Source organism: Phocoena phocoena, chromosome 14 (genome assembly GCF_963924675.1).
Source record: "Phocoena phocoena chromosome 14, mPhoPho1.1, whole genome shotgun sequence".
NCBI classification, from domain to species: Eukaryota; Metazoa; Chordata; class Mammalia; order Artiodactyla; family Phocoenidae; genus Phocoena; species Phocoena phocoena.
The window spans coordinates 38,468,472-38,493,629 of record NC_089232.1 but is presented as its reverse complement, the minus strand read 5'-3'; the positions used below and the strand labels follow the sequence as shown (position 1 = coordinate 38,493,629).

Here is a 25,158-nt window from a genome sequence, read left to right as displayed (position 1 = left end):
ATTACATAAAATTATATCCAAATCAGTCAGTAAAGGGTTCCCATAACTTGGAGAGGCTGTAATATGTAGATTTACCCATAACACACGTCCTTTGTCCTCAGTGAGTCACTGACACGGGCAGTCCTATAAGGACACTCATCTGTCCCAGACACTTGCTGGCAGGAAGCTCCAAATGTAACAGCTTGAAATTCACAACACAGTACCCGTAACCTCCAGTGATTTTGTCCATTGTTAAACCATGTCGCCCATAGGAGCCCCTCCCTCATGGACACAAAGGGGAAGATCATCTGAAATTGACAAATTTCTCTTAAGGGAAAGACTGTAAAACTGAGTATAAATCTAGTAAAATCAGAATTCATCGTCCATAGGATCAAAGTATTTTTTCTGATAAAAAGGAAGTGCTTCTCACAGACGTAGAAAACAAACTTATGGTTACCAAATTGGGGGAGGAGGGATAAATTAGGAGGTGGGATTAACAGATGCACACTACTTTATATAAAACAGATAAACAACAAGGTCCTACTGTACAGCACAGGGAACTATATTCAGTATCTTATAATAACCTATAATGGAAAAGAATCTGAAAAAGAATATACATATACACACACATATACAACTGAATCACTTTGCTATATACCAGAAACTAATACCACATTGTAAATCAACTATACTTCAATTTTTAAAAAAAGGAAGTCCTTTCGGTAATTGTAGATAAGACTAAAAATTATAGACTCACTTAAAAAAACTGATCAACAAAATGAAAAGGCAAAAATTTTAAAATGAAAAGGCAACCTACTGAATGGGAAAAAATATTTGCAAATCATCTACCTGATAAAGGGTTACTATCCAAAATACATAAAGAACTCATACAAGTGATTAGCAAAAACCAAATAATCAAATTTAAAAATGGGCAACAGATCTGAAAAGACATTTTTCCAAAGAGGCTATTTAAATGACCAACAGGCACGTGAAAAGGTGCTCAACATCACTAATCATTAGGGAAATGAAATCAAAACCACAATGAGATATCACCTCATACCTGTTTCAATGGCTAGTCTCAAAAAGACAAGACATAACAAATGCTGGTCAGGATGTAGAGAAAAGGGAACCCTTGTGTGCTGTTCGTGGGAAAGTAAATTGGTGCAGCCATTATGGAAAACAGTATAGAGGTTCCTCAAAAACTTAAAAATAGAACTACTACACAATCCAGCAATTCCACTCCCAGGTATTTATCTAAAGAAAATGAAATCACTATGTCGATTCACTGAAGCATTATAGACAATAGTTAAGACGTGGCAACAACCCAAATGGCCACCAAAAGACGAATGGATAAAAAAAATGTGATATACACACACACACACACACACATACACACACACACACACACACTGGAATATTATTCGGCCATAAAAAAGGAAATCCTGCCATTTGTGACAATACAGATGGACCTTGAGGGCATTATGCTAAGGGAAGTAAGTCAGACAGAGAAGGACAAATACTATATGATCTGATTTATGCGTGGAATCTAAATACACACACACACAACTCATAGAAAAGGAGATCAGATTTGTGGTTACTGGAGGAATTGGATGGTGTCAAAAGGTACAAACTTCTAGTTATAAGATAAATAAGTACTGGGGGTGTGACGTACAGCATGGTGACTACAGCTAACACTGCTGTGTGGCATATTTGAAAGCTGCTAAGAGAGTAGGTCCTAAAAGTTCTCGTCACAAGGAAAAAAAATTTTTTTGGTAACAATACGAGATGATAGATGTTAACTAAACGTATTGTTGTAATCATTTCCTAATATACATATGTCATTATGCTGTATACCTTAAACTTATACCTGCTATATGTCAATTTTATCCCAAGAAAACAAACAAAAAAAACTGGCAGGAATAAATCTGATTCAATTAGCCATTTTGTTTCATTTTTTAATTTTTCAAAGACTTCCAAAACTCACCTTAATATTTGGCCAAGTTGGTACGAGCCATTAAAAACAGGTTGTGAAACTATTATTTTGAAAATGATTGGATTAGCAGCATGTTCTTTATCAAGCTTACGAGCCTCATCAAGATTCAATGCTCAGATTTAAGCAAAACTACTTACTTGACTGATGTGATGAAGCTGTCACAGAAATAATACTGTCTCAGTAAATTATATAACACATAAGAGAAATGGACCATAAAAATTAGGAGATAGAGATGTTAAAAAAAAAAGAAAAAAAGCTGACAATAGCTCTCAAATTCCAACAAACACAACCTGAGCAACTCTTTCAAATAGCAGCGGCCTGTTTTTTAATTTTTCTTCTCTTTCTTCTAGTTCTCGTCGGTATTCTCTCAGCCTTTCTTTTTCACTCTTTCTAAAATCAAATGAAAGGAATGGAATTTTTAAAAGAAATAAGAATTTGCACATATAACATTTAGCGTAGATGACAAATCAGAAATTAAGTCATGAGCACAGTTTATCACAATTTCTTTCCCAGACTGGTAAATTTTTATGGAATGCAGGATAAAAATTCTAGGTTCTGAGAGCACGAGTTTTACATCCCGGGAACAGTCTGGGTACTTTGAGGTTCCTGAAATCTTCAAAGCATAATGGATTCAGTGGCTTCAAACTGGCCTGAGGAGATAAATGAATGCCCTCTTATCTCATTTATAAGTATTTATAAACCAAAAAAGTTTGGTCCAAATTTGGTATCTTCTCTTTAAGGAATTTCTTCTGAAAACAAGACGTTGCTCTTCTTTTTTCCCCTAAATGATATCTCCTATAGGTTGATGGCACAGTTAATTAAATGGGAGCAGGGCAGGGGAGAAATGGGGAGTATGGGAATACCACATAGAGAGGAACAGGAACCAAAATACATAAATTCACAGTAAGTATACTTACTATTTGAACCAGATCCTATAATAAATTAAATCATGCTACTTTCTCTATATAAAATACACTAATTCTACCAAGATCATAAGACTTCATGGATTAGAAAAAATAATTATACCATAAAATGATAATTATGCTTAACTATACACAATTTAGCATTATGGAAAATCCCGTTTACTTTCTAAGGATGACCAGTATATTTCTAACAAATATTTTGCTCAAGTTCATCAAATCAAGCTCCTTTTATCAATGAATTACATTGATACACATTATAAGGAATGTATACATAACATCTGTTACAAAGGAATATAATAATTATTATACATAATATACATTTTAAAAGGAACACTCATAATTAAAAGCAAATATAGATTTGGGGGTACTTATAAATCAGATTAAAAATTAATAAATCATATTACTTACCCAGCTTTGAGGGAGATATTTTACTACTTAAACATGAACATTTTTATGTCGCAACATAAAAATGTTCCTCTGGAACACTGATTTTCAAACTTTGTACTGCAGAATTGCAGCATGTAATACATACTACTAAACCTTAACACACGTGTTAACTGACACACCACATAACTGATGTTAACATCAATGTGTTAATTTGTGCTGTCAGATTTCATGCAGACCTTAGAACAAAGCTCTCTGACATATCTGTTTATTGAAGAATATCCTGAGATTACACGGCAAGCTGTTAAAAAGAGCTTTATCTGTGTGAATCAAGATTTTTCTCAATATTGCACTGTGCAATAAAAAATAATATAAAGAAAAAGTTTAGATGCTGATGTAAGATTACAACTGTGAACTATGGCCACAATATGTTTTTCTGTTCATCAACATGGCGTCGTGGTCCTGGAGTCAGTATACATGTTGGTTCTCACCACGAAGTGAGTGAGTGAGTATGAGAGAGAGAGACAGAGAGACAGAGAGACAGAGAGACAGAGAGAGAGAGACAGAGAGAGAGAGAGACAGAGAGAGAGTGTGTGTGTGTGTGTGTGTGTGTGTGTAAGTTAACTATAAGTAACTGATAGTAACTTGAATCCAGAAACTGAAATACTGATACTATTCTTAATTTGTTCATATATTGGGGGTCCACTGATTCAAAAAAAGTTTGAAAACCAATGATCTGGAGGGTCAGGATTCTCTCATGATACCTGAGAGATTTTACTCTGGATTTAGACATTTGAGCTAAACTCTGATGTGAGTCATAAGCCTTAGCCCGGGTTGTCAAGAGTTTCTGCAATTCTTTCATTCTTTGCTTCTGCTTAGTTAGGATCCGATTTCTCTCTTCTTCCAACATTTTCTTTTCCTCAAGTGATCTCCTGAGGGCAACAAACTAAGGCTTAATTCACTTTAAGCCAAGGAGAATGTTGTTTAGCAAAGACAACACGGGATAATTCAACGGTTGAAAACAAGGGGCAACCTTCTGAGAAGGATCTGAGTTGTAATTAGAAAATCAATAGGGTGACTGTAACCTTTTCTATCCCCAAAGATTCATAAAATGGAAAATACATTCATTTCTTAGAAGAACACCCTCTGGCAAAATGTTCTATATTATATAGTAAAATATGTTACCAGATAAAATAACGTCATATTTTCAAATTCCCCAATACAAAATCAATGGAGCAACCATGAGTCAATCAGTGCTGTATCAGTTATTTACCTTGTGGCTTGTTCTCTTCCCCTGGAGGACACCGTGGGCATGGGAGGGTTGCAGCTACAAGGCACAGGTTTTGCATTTCTACTTCTTACTGGTGACCTGCGCCTTGGAGACAAATAAGGCCAACGTGTTTCTTTTAAATTTTCTTCATCTGCTTCAATATCTGCCAAGATTTTCTCTCTTTCAGTGGATGCATGTGAGGCTGCATTAAGGTCAGATGGTTCACAGACTCTCAGGGGTTTTGGACACTTCTGTTCTGAGTGATGTTTCTGATATCTCTCAGGAAGGTCTTCAGTATCAGCAGTCTGGCACCTAACCTTGTGTTTACACTTGGACTTTTCAGCCTTGGGCTTCCTTGTAGCATAACTTCTGCGAGCTGGACTACAAGGCAGAGGGGATGAATTCTGTAAAAAGTCTTGGGTTCTCTGCTGCATCCTAATGTTTCTATAGAGCTCTTTTTCTGTTAACTTGTCATTGACAGTTGAACCATAAGTAGATCGAGGTATCGGTCTGGCTTTAAATTGGTTTGTTTTCTTTTTAGACTTAAAAAAGTCTTTCAGCTGCTTTTCCCGAATTTGCTTCTGTTCCTCCCTTGCAATAAACTTGAACGGCTTTTGCGAGGCCAAAAGAGCTTCTTTGTTTTTCTCCTTCATAGACCTCCTCCGTTCTTCATTTTGCTTGACTATATCATGATAAAGGGGGAGAAAGACGAACGCAGGAACTGGGTTGGCTCGGAATTTTTTCTTACACTCTGATTCTTCTTCTTGTTTCTTGAGCAGTTTGCGTGCCATTTCAATATCTGATTTAGATTTCATGTTCTCTTCTTTTTTCTTCTGCTCTCTAATCATCATTTGAAAAGGCTCAGGTACTGTAATCTTTGGCACCCATTCTTTTGGCTTCTTTTTTTTTTTTTCGAGCGCTGGCAAGTCAGCATCTTCAAACTGAATATAATCTTCAACAGAGAAGTTTGTCCACATGTTGTTGATGAGCTCCTTAGCATAGGTCATCATTCTGCTTTTCTCAGAATACTCTTTTTCTACGTTGGGCAACTCATCTTCAGAGGAAGACACAATCAAGGAGGAAGACTGACCTAAATCAGGCTCTGAAATTGATGTCATTAATGAAACAGGATGATGGGAGCTCTTTTCTGATACAGACCTAAGTAAATGAGAAGAATAATTAGGTTACTCTTTCAGCTGCATGTGACCAAATATAAAAATTAAGAACTACATAATTTCTAAGATCAAGGCAAAATCAGTTAGAAAATAGGAGCTGGATAGGGCTTGTGAAAATTATCAATTTTTTTTTTAGAACAGAGCCTGGGCGATGCCGATAAATGATCTAGTTTTACTCCCTCATTTACCAGGGCAGGAACCTAAGACAGCAGAGGCTCCTTGGGTCTAATCACTATTGAATTCTCCACACATTTTCCAGAGTCACCATCTTAAAACATACATCTGATCACATCACTCTCCTTCCTGAAACTTTCCCATGATTTGTCATTGTTACAAAGTCTAGATTATAGGGACTTCCCTGGTGGCGCAGTGGTTAAGAATCCGCCTGCCAATGCAGGGGACACGGGTTCGAGCCCTGGTCCGGGAAGATCCCATATGCCATGGAGCAACTAAGCCCGTGCGCGACAACTACTGAAGCCCGTGTGCCACAGCTACTGAAGCCTGTGTGCCGCAACTACTGAGCCTGTGCTCTAGAGCCCACGAGTCACAACTACTGAGCACACGTGCCACAACTACTGAAGCCCACATGCCCTAGAGCCCGTGCTCCACAACAAGAGAAGCCACTGCAATGAGAAGCCCGTGCACCGCAACGAAGACCAGCCCCCTCTCGCTGCAACTAGAGAAAGCCTGTGTGTAGCAACGAAGACCCAATGCAGCCCCCCCAAATTGTTTTTTAATTGGAAAAAGAAAAGTCTAGATTTTAAAGCCCTTCAAGACTAGCCCCTGCTTTCCTTTCCAGTTTCACCTCTTGCCTCTCCCTACCCCGTCACCATTCTTAAGTGAGATCCAATCACAGGGGGCTTTCCTGGTGGTTAAGAATCCACCTGCCAGTGCAGGAGACACGGGTTTGAGCCTTGGTCTGGGAAGACCCCACATGCCACGGAGCAACTAAGCCTGTGCACCACAACTACTGAGCTTGCGCTCTAGAGCCCGTGAGCCACAACTACTGAAGCCTGCACACCTAGAGACTGTGCTCCGAAACAAGAGAAGCCACTGCAATGAGAAGCCTGTGCGCCACAATGAAGAGTAGCCCCCACTCGCCACAACTAGAGAAAGCCTGTGCGCAGCAACGAAGACCCAATGCAGCCAAAAAAAAAAAAAAAATCCAATCACAGGCCACTTCCCTGGTGGTCCAGGGGTTAAGAATCTGCCTTCCAATACAGGGGGACGCAAGTTTGATCCCTGGTGGGGTAACTAAGATCCCACATGCCTCGGGGCAACTAAGCCTACGCACTGCAACTAGGGAACCCGTGCACCGCAACTACTGAGCTCGCGGGCTCTGGAGCCCTCGCGCCATACCTAGAGAAGCCCGCACACCTGCCACGAAGAAGAACCTGTGCGCCACAACAGAGACCCAACACAAGGAAAAAAAAAAAGATCCAATCATGGGAAGTTCCTCACACACACACGGTGATTTCTCACGGCACCATGCCTTGGCACACATGGTTCCTGCTGCCTAGAAGGCCACTCCTTGCTTCCTACATCTGCTTCAGCTATTTCTCCTTCAAGACTGAACTCAGATACAACACTCGATGTGCCTGTATCCCTCCACTGACACCTTGACATGATCAACTGCTCTTCTTCTGTCTCCATGACACTCTGTTACACCATGTTGTGTGTTTAGATCTCAGCTAGTCTTTGACCTCCTTGAAGGCATCTTGATTTTGACTCCTCGGTGCCCAGACAAGGTCTGGCACACAGGAGATGCACAATCAGAGCTGACCAACTCAAGTTTCAAAAGAAGCCAGTTTATGGCAAAAATGACTATTTTGAAAACTTAAATCAGATCTATGTCTTAGCTCTGAACTTTCTGTACTATATCTTTACTGAGCTCATATTAATCCACATATTATTAAAAAAAGGGATTTTAAAGTTAAATTTTAATATTCATCATTTGAAAATGGCCCAGACTAAATATTCTGATACATGTCTAAGAATGGTGGGTCAGAGAGAAAAGAACAAAGGGCCACCAAATGACCCACAAGGCAAGAAGCCACCTAATAGGTTGATAAGCCATCAAACAATCTGAATAAAATCTCACCTCTGTATATCATTAAAAGCACAAAGGGATATTTGAAAGAAAATATTCTGAAATAATTTTGTTCTGCACTTTTAAGTATACATTTTACTTTACAGTCCACAAATAACATTATGTACAAACTTACCTGGAAGAGACACTAGCAGCTTCTTCCATGGTGATCGCTAGCTGAACTTCCTTTAAATTTAATTTATTCTGGTACATTTTCTCTAACTTTGCCATAGTTTCCATGTGGGCTGCCTTCAGCTCTTCTAGTTTCCTGAAGTACTCTTCATTAGAGTGGTAAATATCAGAAAGGTCCACAAAATCCTCACAGCTTATACGTTTTTGTTCATTTACCACAGAAATGTTGGTGTTAAAATCAGCCTGGTAGGAGGAAAAAACCTGTTATATGATGTCTAGAACTGAAAGACAAATTAAGTTGACACTGGTTCCCAATGCTGCTTTTTAAAAAGAGTCCACTTAAATAGGTTATATGCTACTTGTGGACTATGTACATATAACAGATTATAAGTTACTTGTGGCCTATGCACATTTTCTCCTAATGACATTTTATTAAGAACAAGAGAGAGAGACCAAGTTGCCAGAAAATAAATGTTTAATCCATTTTATAAAGGATGGTTAGATTCCCAGATCATGTACTAACCCATACACTATAGTAGGATCAAGCCAAACCACCCTTTGTAAAGAGCCTCCTTCTGGAGAAGCTTCAAGATGGCAGAAGAGTAAGACGCGGAGATCACCTTTCTCTCCACAAATACATCAGAAATACATCTACATGTGGAACAGCTCCTACAGAACACCTACTGAACGCTGGCAGAAAACCTCAGACCTCCCAAAAGGCAAGAAACTCCCCATGTACCTGGGTAGGGCAAAAGAAAAAAGAAAAAACAGAGACAAAAAATAGGAATGGGACCTGCACCAGTGGGAGGGAGCTGTGAAGGAGGAAAGGTATCCACACACTAGTAAGGCCCTTCGCGGGCGGAGACTGCGGGTGGCGGAGGGGTAAGCTTCGGAGCCACGGAGGAGAGCGCAGTAACAGGGGTGCGGAGGGCAAAGCGGAGAGATTCCTGCACAGAGAACCAGTGCCGACCAGCATTCACCAGCCCGAGAGGCTTGTCTGCTCACCCGCCGGGGCGGGTGGGGCTGGGAGCTGAGGCTCGGGCTTCCGAGGTCAGATCCCAGGGAGAGGACTAGGGTTGGCGGCGTGAACACAGCCGGAAGGGGTTAGTGCGCCACAGCTAGCCGCGAGGGAGTCTGGGGAAAAAGTCTGGACCTGCCGAAGAGGCAAGAGACTTTTTCTTGCCTCTTTGTTTCCTGGTGCATGAGGAGAGGGGATTAAGAGCGCCGCTTAAAGGAGCTCCAGAGACGGGCGCGAGCCACGCTCTGAGCACAGACCCCAGAGACGAGCATGAGACGCTAAGGCTGCTGCTGCAGCCACCAAGAAGCCTGTGTGCAAGAACAGGTTACTATCCACGCCTCCCCTCCCGGGAACCTGTGCAGCTCGCCACGGCCAGGGTCCCATGATCCAGGGACAACTTCCCCGGGAGAACGCACGGCGCGCCTCGGGCTGCTGCAATGTCACGCCGGCCTCTGCCGCCGCAGGCTCGCCCCGCACTCCGTACCCCTCCCTCCCCCCGGCCTGAGTGAGCCAGAGCCCCCGAAGCAGCTCCTTCTTTAACCCCGTCCTGTCTGAGGGAAGAACAGGCGCCCTCAGGTGACCTACACGCAGAGGCGGGGCCAAATCCAAAGCTGAACCCCGGGAGCTGCGCGAACAAAGAAGAGAAAGGGAAATTTCTCCCAGCAGCCTCAGGAGCAGCGGATTAAATCTCCACAATCAACTTGATGTACCCTGCATCTGTGGAATACCTGAATAGACAACGAATCATCCCAAATTGAGGAGGTGGCTTTTGGGAGCAAAGATATATATATATTTTAACCTTTTTCTCTTTTTGTGAGTGTGTATGTGTATGCTTCTGTGTGTGATTTTGTCTTTATAGCTTTACTTTTACCATTTGTCCTAGGGTTCTGTCTCTCCATTTTTTGTGTTTTTTTAAAATTACTTAAAAAATTTTTTTTCTTAATAATTATTTTTTATTTTAATAACTTTATTTTATTTTATCTTCTTTCTCTCTTTCTTTCTACTTTTTCTCCCTTTTATTCTGAGCCATATGGATGGAAGGCTCTTGGTGCTCCAGCCAGGCATCAGGGCTGTGCCTCTGAGGTGGGAGAGCCAAGTTCAGGACACTGGTCCACAAGATACCTCCCAGTTCCACATAATATCAAATGGCAAAAATCTCCCAGAGATCTCCATCTCAACACCAAGACCCAGCTTCACTCAACGACCAGCAAGCTACAGTGCTGGACACCCGATGCCAAACAACTAGCAAGGCAGGAACACAACCCCATCCATTAGCAGAGAGTCTGCCTAAAATCAAAATAAGGCTACAGACACCCCAAAACACACCACCAGACGTGGACCTGCCCACCAGAAAGACAAGATCCAGCCTCAACCACCAGAACACAGGCACTAGTCCCCTCCACCAGAAAGCCTACACAACCCACTGAAGCAACCTTAGCCACTGGGGACAGACACCAAAAACAACAGGAACTACGAGCCTGCAGCCTGCGAGAAGGAGACCCCAAACACAGTAAGGTAAGCAAAATGAGAAGACAGAAAAATACACAGCAGATGAGGGAGCAAGGCAAAAACCCCACCAGACCTAACAAATGAAGAGGAAATAGGCAGTCTACCTAAAAAGGAATTCAGAATAATGATAGTAAAGATGATCCAAAATCTTGGAAATAGAATAGAGAAATTACAAGATATGTTTAACAAGGACCTAGAAGAACTAAAGAGCAAACAAACAGTGATGAACAACACAATAAATGAAATTAAAAATTCTCTAGATGGGATCGATAGCAGAATAACTGAGGCAGAAGAACGGATAAGTGACCTGGAAGATAAAATAGTGGAAATAACTACTGCAGAGCAGAATGAAGAAAAAAGAATGAAAATAATTGAAGACAGTCTTAGAGACCTCTGGGACAACATTAAATGCACCAATATTCAAATTACAGGGGTCTCAGAAGAAAAAGAGAAAAAGAAAGGGACTGAGAAAATATTTGAAGAGATTATAGTTGAAAATTTCCCTAATATGGGAAATGAAATAGTTAATCAAGTCCAGGAGGCACAGAGAGTCCCATACAGGATAAACATGCCGAGACACATATTAATCAAACTATCAAAAATTAAATACAAAGAAAAAATATTAAAAGCAGCAAGGAAAAACAACAAATAACACACAAGGGAAGCCCCATAAGGTTAACAGCTGATCTTTCAGCAGAAACTCTGCAAGCCAGAAGGGAGTGGCAGGACATGTATAAAGTGATGAAGGAGAAAAACCTACAACCAAGATTATTCTACCCAGCAAGGATCTCATTCAGATTTCAAACTTTTTTTTTTTTTCTTTTTGCGGTACACGGGCCTCTCACTGCTATGGCCTCTCCCGTTGTGGAGCACAGGCTCCAGACGTGCAGGCTCAGTGGCCATGACTCACAGGCCCAGCCACTCCACGGCATGTGGGATCCTCCTGGACTGGGGCATGAACCCATGTCCCCTGCATCGGCAGGTGGACTCCCAACCACTGCGCCACCAGGGAAGCCCCCTCATTTAGATTTGATGGAGAAATTAAAACCTTTACAGACAAGCAAAAGCTAAGAGAATTCAGCACCACCAAACCAGCTTTACAACAAGTGCTAAAGGAACTTCTCCAGGAAGGAAACACAAGAGAAGGAAAACACCTACAATAACAAACCCAAAACAATTAAGAAAATGGGAATAGGAACATACATATCGATAATTACCTTAAATGTAAATGGATTAAATTTTCCAACCAAAAGACATAGACTGGCTGAATGGATACAAAAACAAGACCCGTATATATGCTGTCTACAAGAGACCCACTTCAGACCTAGGGACACATACAGACTGAAAGTGAGGGGATGGAAAAGGATATTCCATGCAAATTGAAATCAAAAGACCCTGGAGTTGCAATTCTCATATCTGACAAAATAGACTTTAAAACAAAGACTATTACAAGAGACAAAGAAGGACACTACATAATGATGAAGGGATTGATCCAAGAAGAAGATGTAACAATTGTAAATATTTATGCACCCAACATAGGAGCGCCTCAATACATAAGGCAAATACTAACGGCCATAAAAGGGGAAATCAACAGTAACACAATCATAGTAGGGGACTTTAACACCCCACTTTCACCCATGGACAGATCATCCAAATTGAAAATAAATAAGGAAACACAAGCTTTAAATTATACATTAAACAAGATGAACTTAATTGATATTTATAGGATATTCCATCCGAAAACAACAGAATACACATTCTTCTCAAGTGCTCATGGAACATTCTCCAGGATAGGTCATATCTTGGGTCACAAATCAAGCCTTGGTAAATTTAAGAAAATTGAAATCATATCAAGCATCTTTTCCGACCACAACGCTATGAGGCTAGATATCAATTACAGGAAGAAATCTGTAAAAAATACAAACACATGGAGGCTAAACAATACACTACTTAATAACCAAGAGATCACTGAAGAAATCAAAGAGGAAATCAAAAATACCTAGAAGCAAATGACAATGAAAACACGACGACCCAAAACCTTTGGGATGCAGCAAAAGCAGTTCTAAGAGGGAAGTTTATAGCAATACAGTCCTACCTTAAGAAACAAGAAACGACTCAAATAAACAACCTAACCTTACACCTAAAGCAATAAGAGAAAGAAGAACAAAAAACCCCCAAATTTAGCAGAAGAAAAGATATCATAAAGATCAGATCAGAAATAAAAAGAAATGAAGGAAATGATAGCAAAGATCAATAAAACTAAAAGCTGGTTCTTTGAGAAGATAAACAAAATTGATAAACCATTAGCCAGACTCATCAAGAAAAAAAGGGAGAAGACTCAAATCAATAGAATTAGAAATGAAAAAGGAGAAATAACAACTGACACTGCAGAAATACAAAGGATCATGAGAGATTACTACAAGCAACTCTATGCCAATAAAATGGACAACCTGGAAGAAATGGACAAATTCTTAGAAACGTATAACCTTCTGAGACTGAACCAGGAAGAGATAGAAAATATAAACAGTCCAATCACAAGCATTGAAATTGAAACTGTGATTAAAAATCTTCCAACAAACAAAAGCCTAGGACCAGATGGATTCACAGGTGAATTCAATCAAACATTTAGAGAAGAGCTAACACCTATCCTTCTCAAACTCTTCCAAAATATAGCAGAGGGAGGAACACTCCCAAACTCATTCTATGAGGCCACCATCACCCTGATACCAAAACCAGACAAAGATGTCACAAAGAAAGAAAACTACAGGCCAATATCGCTTATGAACATAGATGAAAAATCCTCAACAAAATACTAGCAAACAGAATCCAACAGTACATTAAAAGGATCATATACCATGATCAAGTGGGGTTTATTCCAGGAATGCAAGGATTCTTCAATATACGTAAAGCAGTCAATGTGATATACCATATTAACAAATTGAAGGAGAAAAACCATATGATCATCTCAATAGACGCAGAAAAAGCTTTGACAAAATTCAACACCCATTTATGATAAAAACCCTGCAGAAAGTAGGCATAGATGGAACTTTCCTCAACATAATAAAGGCCATATATGACAAACCCACAGCCAACATCGTCCTCAGTGGTGAAAAACTGAAACCATTTCCACTAAGATCAGGAACAAACAAGACACGGTTGCCCACTCTCACCACTATTATTCAACATAGTTTTGGAAGTTTTAGCCACAGCAATCAGAGAAGAAAAAGAAATAAAAGGAATACAAATCAGAAAAGAAGAAGTAAAGCTGTCACTGTTTGCAGATGACATGATACTATACATAGAGAATCCCAGAAAAGCTACCAGAAAACTACTAGAGCTAATCAATGAATTTGGTAAAGTAGCAGGATACAAAATTAATGCACAGAAATCTCTAGCATTCCTATACACTAATGATGAAATATCTGAAAGTGAAATTAAGGAAACACTCCCATTTACCACTGCAACAAAAAGAATAAAATATCTAGGAATAAACCTATCTAAGGAGACAAAAGACCTGTATGCAGAAAATTATAAGACACTGATGAAGGAAATTAAGGATGATACAAATAGATGGAGAGATATACCATGTTCTTGGATTGGAAGAATAAACATTGTAAAAATGACTCTACTACCCAAAGCAATCTACAGATTCAGTGCAATCCCTATCAAACTACCACTGGCATTTTTCACAGAACTAGAAGAAAAAATTTCACAATTTGTATGGAAACACAAAAGACCTCGAATAGCCAAAGCAATCTTGAGAAAGAAAAATGGAGCTGGAGGAATCAGACTCCCTGTCTTCAGACTATAGTACAAAGCTACAGTAATCAAGACAGTATGGTACTGGCACAAAAACAGAAATATAGGTCAATGCAACAGGATACAAAGCCCAGAGATAAACCCATGCACATATGTTCACCTTATCTTTGATAAAGGAGACAAGAATATACAGTGGAGAAAAGACAGCCTCTTCAATAAGTGGTGTTGGGAAAACTGGACAGGTACATGTAAAAGTATGAAATTAGAACACTCCCTAACACCATACACAAAAATAAAATGGATTAAAGACCTAAATGTAAGGCCAGACACTATCAAACTCTTAGAGGAAAACATAGGCAGAACACTCTATGACATAAATCACAGCAAGATCCTTTTTGATCCACCTCCTAGAGAAATGGAAATAAAAACAAAAATAAACAAATGGGACCTAATGAAGCTTTTGCACAGCAAAGGAAACCATAAACAAGACAAAAAGACAACCCTCAGGGGCTTCCCTGGCGGTGCAGTGGTTGAGAGTCCGCCTGCCGATGCAGGGGATGCGGGTTCGTGCCCAGGTCCAGGAGGATCCCACATGCCGCGGAGCAGTGGGCCCGTTAGCCATGGCCGCTGAGCCTGCGCGCCCAGAGCCTGTGCTCCACAATGGGAGAGGCCACAACAGTGAGAGGCCCACGTACCGCAAAACAAAACAAAACAAAACAAAAACTAAAAGTAGAGCTACCATACAACCCAGCAATCCCACTACTGGGCATATACACTGAGAAAACCATAATTCAAAAAGAGTCATGTACCAAAATGTTCATTGCAGCTCTATTTACAATAGCCAGGACATGGAAGCAACCTAAGTGTCCATCAACAGATGAATGGATAAAGAAGATGTGGCACATATATACAATGGAATATTACTCAGCCATAAAAAGAAATGAAATTCAGTTATTTGTAGTGAGGTGGATGGACCTAGAGACTGTCATACAGAGTGAAGTAAGTCAGAAGGAGAAAAAGAAATACCGTATGCTAACACATATATATGGAATCTAAGAAAAAAAAAAAGGTCATGAAGAACCTAGGGGCAAGACAGCAATAAAGACACAGACCTACTAGAGAATGGACTTGAGGATATGGGGAGGGGGAAGGGTAGGCTGTGACAAAGTGAGAGTGGGGCATGGACATATATACACTACCAAACGTAAAATAGATAGCTAGTGGGAAGCAGCCGCATAGCACAGGGAGATCAGCTTGGCGCTATGTGACCACCTAGAGTGGTGGGATAGGGAGGGTGGGAGGGAGGGAGACGCAAGAGGGAAGAGATATGGGAACATATGTATATGTATAACTGATTCAGTTTGTTATAAAGCAGAAACTAACACACCATTGTAAAGCAATTATACTCCAATAAAGGTGTTAAAAAAAAAACACACCTCCTTCTGAGTGTAGGTTTACCTGAGATGAAGAACATAATTCCCCGGGCTGCAAACCAAGCAACCGTAGCCCACAGCTGGGCTCTGCACTGTGGGCCCCCAGGGTGGGTGTTCCAATGGAGAAAGAGCGGGGAACAGAAAAGTCAGGGGAATGCAGGAATGGAGGGAACAAGGTTCTCAGGGGCTCATCATGGAGCCAGGGAAAAGCCCTCCAGGATGTCCGCAGGGGTACGGTGCGGGAGGCGGGGTGGGGAGGGCGGGTACCTCAGGAGGGAGTAGGAGGGCCTGGGAGGAGGTGGGAGGGACTTCCGGAATAGCCGCTCCCGTGGGCACCAAGAGCAGTAGCTCCCACGGTGACGGGGACTGTGGGGTGACAACAGAACAAGAACACATACGGTGGGTATTCTATATACATGCCTAGAAGGGCATGACTGATCTTTTCCCCTCATTCCTTTCGCATACCTTTCAAAGTTCTTTTAACTGAGGCAACGAAAGAGGTAAAACCCCATATTCTCCACAAATAAAAAATTTTTATATTTTCTCAGGTGAGAAACAACTGAAATTATTTATGATACTATGCATAAAAGGCTGCTGACCATAGCGTTAAATTTAGCTTAGTGCCTGAAATAGACTCAAAATGGAAAAAGCATATTTGCCAATGGAAAATTAGAGATCCAATCTGGTAAGACTCTAGAAAATAAATCTGAGTAGTGTCTCCTGACAGGAAAATTCAGAAGAGTCAGTTGTATATAATATTTATAGATATAATATTTTTTTTAAATTTATTTTTATTTTATTTTATTTTTTTGCGGTACGCGGGCCTCTCACTGTTGTAGCCTCTCCCGTTGCGGAGCATAGGCTCCGGATGCGCAGGCTCAGCGGCCATGGCTCACGGGCCCAGCCGCTCCGCGGCATGTGGGATCTTCCCGGACCGGGGCACGAACCCGTGTCCCCTGCATCAGCAGACAGACTCTCAACCACTGCGCCACCAGGGAAGCCCGATATAATATTTTAATGGGCTAAAAACAGTGTACAGGAGGCCAGTGTTTTACCACTTGGGATAACTTAGAGAAAACAAATGAAGGAAAACAAGTTACCTTCAGTAGAAACAGTGTGCAGAAATTTATTGCCAAATAAATTGGAGAATTGCTTTATGAGTCATACAACTCAATTAAGAGAATTTTCTGATATCTTTTGCTGTTCCTGTATGTGTTCTTCACCATTACCTTCTTTAGTGTGGGAACACCATTACCTTCTTAGCTTGTTAATTTTGTCATTCATTCAATATTTAGACACACCCAGCACTCAGCTAGCTGCTGAAAGATACAAATCAGATGAAAACTCCACCTTCGAGAAGCTTCCAGCTAGTTTAGGACAGGACATGTAGATAAATAATTGATAGCAGACTCTGGATGAGACAGAACTCCTGATTCCTGCCCACGAGTTGCTCCCAGCTGAGCACGTAGACAGATGAGTGACCATGTATGTTACAATATCAGAGACCATGAGAGCTCACAGAAGGAATACCTAATTCTGACTGGGGGAAAGAAGAGACAAAATTTGCAGAGGTGAGCCAGACTGGAGACATAAGGCTGGATAAGGACAAAGTTTGCCAGAGCAGGGAAACAGTGAAAAACAGAGAAACTGAGGCACAGTGCTAGAACATTCATCATGTTACTTCATGACGATGCAACTGGCAGGTACTCTGTCCTCGGTGAGGAAACTGAGGCTCAGAGGAGTTAGGTGACCTGCCTACAATCACACAGCTAGTAAGTAGAGCTGGGATCCAATCCCAAGTCTATTAGGCTCCAAAGACACACCACACTCCTCCCAAGGGCAGGAGGGTTTTTAGCCACAAGAGGAAGGAACAGGCATGCTGTGCTCAGAGAGAGGTATATAGTCTGAGTGGGGATAGGGAATAGGGCATATGGAGCACAGGAGGATGGGAAGCAAGGTGAAAAAGGCATGTCAAGAGCCCCAACCAAGGGACCTCCTTGGTGGTCCAGTGGTTGAGAATCTGCCTTCCAATGCAGGGGATGTGGGTTCGATCCCTGGTCGAACTAAGATCCCACATGCCATGGGGCAACTAAGCCTGGGCACCACAACTAGTGAGCCCACATGCCACAACTACTGAGCCTGTGCTGCACTACAACTAGAGAGAAGCCCACGTGCCACAACGAAGAGCCTGTGCACTGCAACAAAAGATCCTGAGTGCTGCAACAAAGACCTGACACAGCCAAAAATAAATAAATATTAAAAAAAAAAAAAAAAGCCCAACCAAGAGTACCAAGAGTCTAGGGGGCCAAGCCACAGGCAACAGGAGCCTTAAAGGATGTGAACAGAGGAGAGACATGGTCAGTAACACTCAGAAGGACTCTCTGGTAGCAAGTGAGGTGGAGTGAAGAGAAGCAAGGTTGACGGCAGTTCATGGGCTACTGCAAGCGTCCGAGTTAGAGGTATTAAGGGCAGAATTAGGTAACAGCACCAGGAACACAAGAAAGGAGGCTACCTTGGGAGATTTAAGAAGCTGAATCATCAACTTGATAATAGCCTGGACTGTGGGCAAGAAATTGAAAAGGTTTCTGTTTGGAGTGCTGTATGTCTAGGTAGATGATGGGGCTTCCATTCATGAATATAGGGAATACAGGGAGGAAGAGTATTTTAGGGAAAGGAAACTGATCTCTGTTTTAGACACACTAAGTGTGAGAGGATAGTAGGGCAGCCAAATGTATAGGAAACAGGGGGGAAAATAGGTCTGGAGACCTGGTAAGAAGGCTGGGCTGGAGATGGAGATATGGGAGCCAGCAATGCACACAGAAGTGTAGGTGCATCCTTGGGTGTGGATAAGGCTGCCTGTGGGCAATGAGAGGCAAGAACCTGAGGATGGAAATGTTGGCAAACACCAGCATCTAAATAAGCAGTGACAGGAGGACTAACATGAAATGGACAGTGGTCATGAGAGATACAACGATCTAGTTGAAACTGAGCAGAACCCTGTGGGGTCCTCCTCGGCACAGAAGTCTTTCTGTGTCCCCATTTCAAAGGGCAGATTCAAACAGTTACTAATTCGAGGAGTGAGGGAATGCAGAAACAAAGGAAAAAGTCAAGAAACAGTAGTGGAGGAAAGCGGAGGGTCCTGGTTCCTCCTCAAGGGATATACATAACAATCTGATACGAATCTCTGAGTTCTTCAACAGGAACTAAGACCCCCACCCAGATGGAGGATGGTAACTTTAGGCTGAGCCTAAGCACATGGCCCCAGACTGGCTGGAACCAGAAGGCTGATGACTGAGATTCCTGGAACACCACCCTGTTACCTCCCCATTAACCAATCAGAGAAAGGTTACACACCCTGCAGCCCTCCCCCTAATTCTGCCTATAAAAACTCTTCCCCATCAGGGGAGTTTGGGCTTTTTGAGCACAAGCTGCCTATTCTCCTTGCTTGGGGCTGCAGTAAAACTTTCTCTGCTCCAAACTCCACTATTTTGGTTTGTTTAGCTTCACTGTGCATTGGGCACACAAACTTGAGTTCAGCAACAAAGCGATAAGGGTATTTAAAAGAAGGGGGCTTTGGTTTGGTTTGAGTTTGGAAGATAAGGGAAGGCTTCCTAGAGGAGGTGATATTTGGGCTGAGTCAACGAATGGAAGAATCTGGAGGATCATAGAAAGTACTATATATGGGGAAAGAGGGAACAGGTACTCCAAAGGAAATGACGTTAGCAAAAGTGTTGGGGATGGGGGCGGTGGTGCGTGGTGGAAAGCAACGTGCACACAGCTGCAGGCTAAAAGGAAAGTAAAAATGCATAAAGCAATTTTGGGAAGCAAGTCTGGAAAGGGAAGTTAGGGCAAGCAGGCGGTGGTTTCTGTTTCTTGTCTACCACTGGCTCCTGACCACTCACGGGTCACCTGGTTTCAGCCCCTTTACAACCCTTCAAAGCTGAAAGGGTTTGATGAAAGTTAAGTAACTTTTCAGTTTGGAGCGTTCTCGTGGCGTGGGGAAAAGATTACAGACGTGGTGTCAGCATTCTCATTCATGCCTAGGTTCTGCACTTCTTAGCCATGTGACGTGGGCCCTAGCCTTTTGAACTTCAGCTTTACAATACATAAAGTATGTGAGCCAGGTGTTAAACCGGTGTCTCGGCTCCAAAGCCGTGCTATGTGATGCTGGGCTTGGGACTCTGCAAACCACATTTCCGCTTTGCCAGCTGCTTCCCGCTAGACTCTAACAGTGGGGCTACAGGGAGACTGCAAAGCTGGAGGAGGAAGCAGGGACTTATTCCTTCCTGTTAGTTCTCCATCTGCTAATCCGCTTGTACCGCCCCAGCAGGGTTCCTCGTCCATCCTGGCGGCAGGAGCTCATACTAGTAGAAGCGGCCGATTCCGGTTTGCAGTTTTTCCGAAGCTCACAGAATCAGCAAGATCACTTCAAGGGCTTACTGTTCCCTCTCCCTGCCTCCAGATATCTGAACAGCCCACCTGCTCACTCCTTCAGACCTTCACTCAAAATGTCATCTTCTCAGCAAGGCCTTCATTGACTACCCTGTTTGAAATGACAGCCTCTCCCCTGACTCACTGTCAGCCTCCCTTTGCTGCTTTCTCTCAATAAGTACTCACCACCAACTGATATCTCTGCTGATTTGTGTACTAGATGCCTGCCCCCACCAAAAAGTGAGCATCACAAAAGCAAGCGTTTGTGTGCTTCGTTCAGTTGTGTCCCCAGTGCCTAGAAAAGTGCCTGGCCAATGGCAGATGCTCAATAAGTATTTGTTGGATGAGCGAATGTCCAGCTAAAACAATATTAAGTTTCTCCCAAGGGAAGAGGACAGGTATTCCCTCATAAAGACTGAATCAAAGAAATATTGGCTGCTCAAGAGTGATATCCTACTGAGTATTAAGGAAAGGGCTTATTTTCCAAAAACTACCATTGAAACAGAGTGGATATTCCAAAGACTCGCTTTTAGGCAAAAGCATCCACGTGCTCTCCATTCATTCTTTTAGAACATTCCTTAAAACAAGGCCTTATAACAATCATTTTCACAGAAAGGATGAAGTTTATTTGAACCTGGAAAAACTGTTTGAAAAAGATATAGAAGGATGAGTAGCTTCTGAAGAGATGCGGCAAATGATAATTATGCGCTGACTTTTGCACAGTATCCATTCCATTTCAGCTTAATACTGGTAACACTAGCCTGAACTTTTCGGATAAACTGATATCACAGTGTTTTACCCAAAACAGATAAATGGTTAGTAAGCAACTTCCAACTCTAATTTCATCTCAAATTGTCTCCACACAGAAGGAAACATTTAGTAGTTCAAACAATCTAGGCCAAGGATATTATTTTCCAAGAGCCTAAAATAGCACCCTTTCCCTTTAATTGTTGAGCTTTCTGTGGAATGTTGTTGTACATGCAGCCACTAGATTAGAGGATAATCTTCCCTAGATTGGCTTGACCCAGTTAGATGATGTCTCCTTCCAACACATGTTGCTTCATTAGTAATCAGCACTCATAATTATTTGTGTTATAGTCGATCTACTATCATCTACAATTATGGAATTTTTATTTTAAAAGTTTTTTGCATTAAAGGGATTTGTAAGGAATGAGGCAGATCTAAATGTACATAAGAGAAAAAAGCAAGTGGCAGAACAATATGTATCTATAAAATGCTACCATATATTAAAATATTATGTACACAGGAGACAGGAAAAAGCCCAGAATATATATCAGCTTCAAAACAGTGGCTAGTGATGAGGAGGGAGGGGGAACCAGATTTTCTTTTTGAGGGGAGAAGTGTTAAAAGGGCCTAAGCCTTATTTATAACATTTTTTTAACATCTTTATAAAAATATGGAACACTTCACTAATTTGCGTGTCATCCTTGCGCAGGAGCCGTGCTAATCTTCTCCGTATCGTTCCAATTTTAGTATATGTGCTGCCAAAGCAAGCACGATATAACATTTGAAATTTTAAAAGGAGAATGTGTTCATGTATTACTTCTATAATTAAAATGTAACTTAAAAAAAAAGAATGTTTTGTGAATATTAATACTAAATTTAAAAATGAACAATTTCTCATGGCTACTTGGTCTGCCTGGTACCTCCCATGCTCCTTCTGGAAGTGGCTCTCACACTGCCCCAGAGATCCTGCCTACCTGTCCCTTGCTCTTCTACCTGCTCCCACCCCGACTCCCAACTGCCCATGATAATTCCTTTATTTCTTCAGTAAAAAAAAAAAACCGTCAGAGGGAAGTTCCCTCATCTTCCCATCTACAAAACTGCCTGCCTTTGTGCCCCTTTGCTCCTTCCCTCCTGCTTCGGGGATGAAATGTCCTTCTCTTAGCAGCATTTGCCCCTTTCCCTTAGCATTGAAACAAATGAATTGGAAACTTCCACAACCCTGCAATAATTCTTCTACCACTGTAGCTGGTCTTAATCTCTTTTGCCCCCCTTTTCTCTACCTGTTAAATGTCAAGGGTTTTAAGAGTTCTACACTAGGCCCCTTCTCTTCCTTCTCTGAAGTCTCCCCTTAAGTGACTTAATCCAGTGTTTCAAAAATGCTGAAAACTCCCAGATGGAGATTCTCCATCCCACACCCAACAGGATTACAGTTTCATAGGCCCACTTGGTAGTTTCACAGGTATCTCATCTTTCCACTTGGTAGTTTCACAGGTATCTCAAATTTACCATGTTCAAAACTGAAACCTTGATTCCCACCCAGCCCCTGAATCTATTCCTCCCCAAGTTACCCACAATTCAGTAAATGACGTTATCTTCTGTGCAGCTGGTCAAACCAGAAACGTGGGAATGAGCATTCTTGACTTCTTCCTTGGCCTTCACATCCAATCTAATCTAAGTCCTATGCAATCTGTCCATTTCTTGCCATCTCCCCTGGGCTCTAGGTCCAAGCCACCACTTCTGGCACCTGAATTACTGCAAAAGCCTCCTACCCAGTCTCCTTTCTTTGTCAAACCCTCCAATCATTCTCCACAAAGCCATCAGAGTCATCATTTTAAAATGTAAATAGGAACAAGTCAGATCTCTTAAAAGTCTTCAAGGACCTCTCACTGCACCTGCAATAAACACTAAACTCCTTACCTTGGTCTACAAGACCCTCCTTACCTCTCCAACCTCATCCCCTCCCCTCTCCCCCTCTCTCTTCTCCAGTCCCATTGGCTTTCTTTCAGATCCTTAATCACACAAAACTCTCTCTCTTCCTATCTTTGGGCCTCTGCATATGCCACTCCCTCTGCCTGGAATGCTTTTCCCTCCCCCACTCTTCAAATGGCTGCTCTTTCTCATCGATCAGGCATTGGCTTAAATGTTAACTCACTGAAATATGTTCCTTCCTATTTCTTTTTTAAATTATAGTAACCTGTTCATTTCTTTCCCAACATTTCCTGTCTTATAATCATTTGACTGTTCATTTTTTATTGTCTAACTTCCCCATCAGAATGGAAGCACTGTTACGACATGAGCTATGTCTCCTTCAATCACTACTGAATAGTCTGTGACTCGCACTTAATAAACGCTCAATATTTGTTGAAAAATAGAAGGCCATCCCATTAGGAAAGTCAGTGAAATTTTAACTGTGAATTATAGAATAGTGCTTTACCCATGTCATCATCAACCCCATAAAGGTCTATGAACTGATATCTCCAACTGAGGCTAGATTCAAGAAATATGACTTAGTGCCCTATATGGGCACAGAGTCCTGCAAGGGGTGTGCATGGAGCCGGCAGTGGGGCAGGGGTTGCTTTGGCAAACCAAAGGACTTAAAGGGGCCTACTGTGACAGTTGGTTCTCTAATCAATTTTGTGTGGTGATTCTGGTAAGCTGAGTTTACTCCATCTTATAGATGACGAAGTTGAGATAAACTAACCTTTAAAAAACCAAGGTGGAGGGACTTCCCTGGTGGTGCAGTGGTTAAGACTCTGTGCTCCCAATGCAGGGGACACGGGTTCGAGCCCTGGTCCAGGAAGATCCCACATGCTGCAGAGCAACTAAGCCCGTTGGCCACAACTACTGAGCCCATGTGCTGCAACTACTGAAACCCGCGCACCTAGAGCCTGTGCTCTGCAACAAGAGAAGACACCACGAGAAGCCTGCACACTGCAACAAAGACCCAATGCAGCCAAAATAAATAAATAAATAAAACAAATAAATATAAAAAACCCAAGGTGGAGACCAAGCCAAACTGTGAAGAAGGCAAACCTTGGCTCCTGCACTCTCCTTGGCTTTTCAGGGCTTTGTCTGCCAACCCCATGTCCTCTGACCATCAGGCCTTCTACAGTGGCAGCTTATCCAGATTTGCTTTTGGATCCTTCAAGTACAGTGGTCTCAAAACAGTGTCAAACTCCAAACTTAGATTTCTTTTTTTTTTTTTTTTTCAGTAGGACCATGCCCCTTGGAAATTAGCTCATTAAACTAACCTCTCCTAAGGTGACGTTCCTCATACAGATCTGCAGCTTACCAGGACACTCTGGAAGTATACCTGTGACTACAGAACTGACTGCTTCCTCCACCACAGCAAGCCAAAGTAGAACTTAATCTTTGCAAGAGTTGTTCAAATAACAGTCCCACTGGCAGTTGTTATTATTATTACTAATTTATACAAACTGTCCTTTAGCTATAACATACTCTCTCATTTGGTTATCATAGTAGCCCAGTGAGACAAGAAAGAGAGACAGTTATTATAGTTCTTTTACAGATAAGGAAACTGAGATTGAAGGAAGTTACTTCTGAATATCAACTAGCAAATGAACAGATCCTAGCCCAGGACTCCAAATCCTTTTTCTCCATTCAAATCTTTTTCCAACATCAGTTTGCCTCCTTCGTTGGCTCCTGAAATTTGTGTTGAGGGGAAGCTTTACCATGAATGAATCTGGTCCTAGGTCACTGACCCTGGTTTATGTTCAGGGTCTCAATCTGCCTTACTCTGGATAACCTCAAGTAGTTTTATCTGTTGGTAAAATACTGCCCATAAAAGGTGTTGCTACAGATTTTCTCATTAACAGTTTTAGTGTAAAGAGATTAGAATTCCAAAATATCCAGTAATTTCTATTAGCCCTAGACCACAATGATTTGAATCTGAGAAGCTTTGGACAAATGGTATTAAGAATCTTTAACTGGGGTTAAGGAGATTTATGTCTGCAGATTGCTAGTTAAAATTCAAGGTTCCCATCTTTTAAGTGAATAGAGCCGATGGCAGACTTGACTCTCTACCTGGTAGACAGGTGGTCACAACACATTTGACACTGAAAATTGATCAGTGAAAAAGCTGTCTCACCCCACCCTTAAGAGCCGAGTGGAAACATTGGAACCTCAGTAATTTGTTTCTCTGGAGGCTTAACTATATCTGTCTGATTTACCCAGCGAACTCTTGCTGGTTTTAAACATCATCTCTCATGTTCTGTATTAAAATGCACTAATAACCAAGACATCAAGATGACAACAAAACACACCTGACAGCACAGCTGATTCACTTGCATTTTATG

At 41.7% G+C, this 25,158-nt stretch overlaps 1 protein-coding gene and 1 non-coding gene across 3 annotated transcripts in view; both read right to left on the bottom strand.

Annotated features, from left to right (window-relative positions):
- Positions 1–25,158, bottom strand: part of FAM161A (FAM161 centrosomal protein A) — a 30,127-nt gene that overhangs the window by 4,404 nt on the left and 565 nt on the right. Inside the window, exons 2-5 of one of the 2 annotated variants that reach the window (XM_065891637.1) lie at positions 7,950–8,188; positions 4,553–5,707; positions 4,044–4,211; positions 2,263–2,362 (exon numbers count right to left, since the gene is read on the bottom strand). In XM_065891637.1, coding sequence (XP_065747709.1) covers positions 2,263–2,362; positions 4,044–4,211; positions 4,553–5,707; positions 7,950–8,188 — 1,662 coding nt within the window. The remainder of the gene's footprint in view (positions 1–2,262; positions 2,363–4,043; positions 4,212–4,552; positions 5,708–7,949; positions 8,189–25,158) is intronic. The other variant, XM_065891638.1, reaches the window with a different exon arrangement.
- LOC136134264 (U6 spliceosomal RNA) lies at positions 21,507–21,613 on the bottom strand. Its single transcript, XR_010656546.1, has one exon. It is a non-coding gene; the product is annotated as a U6 spliceosomal RNA (small nuclear RNA).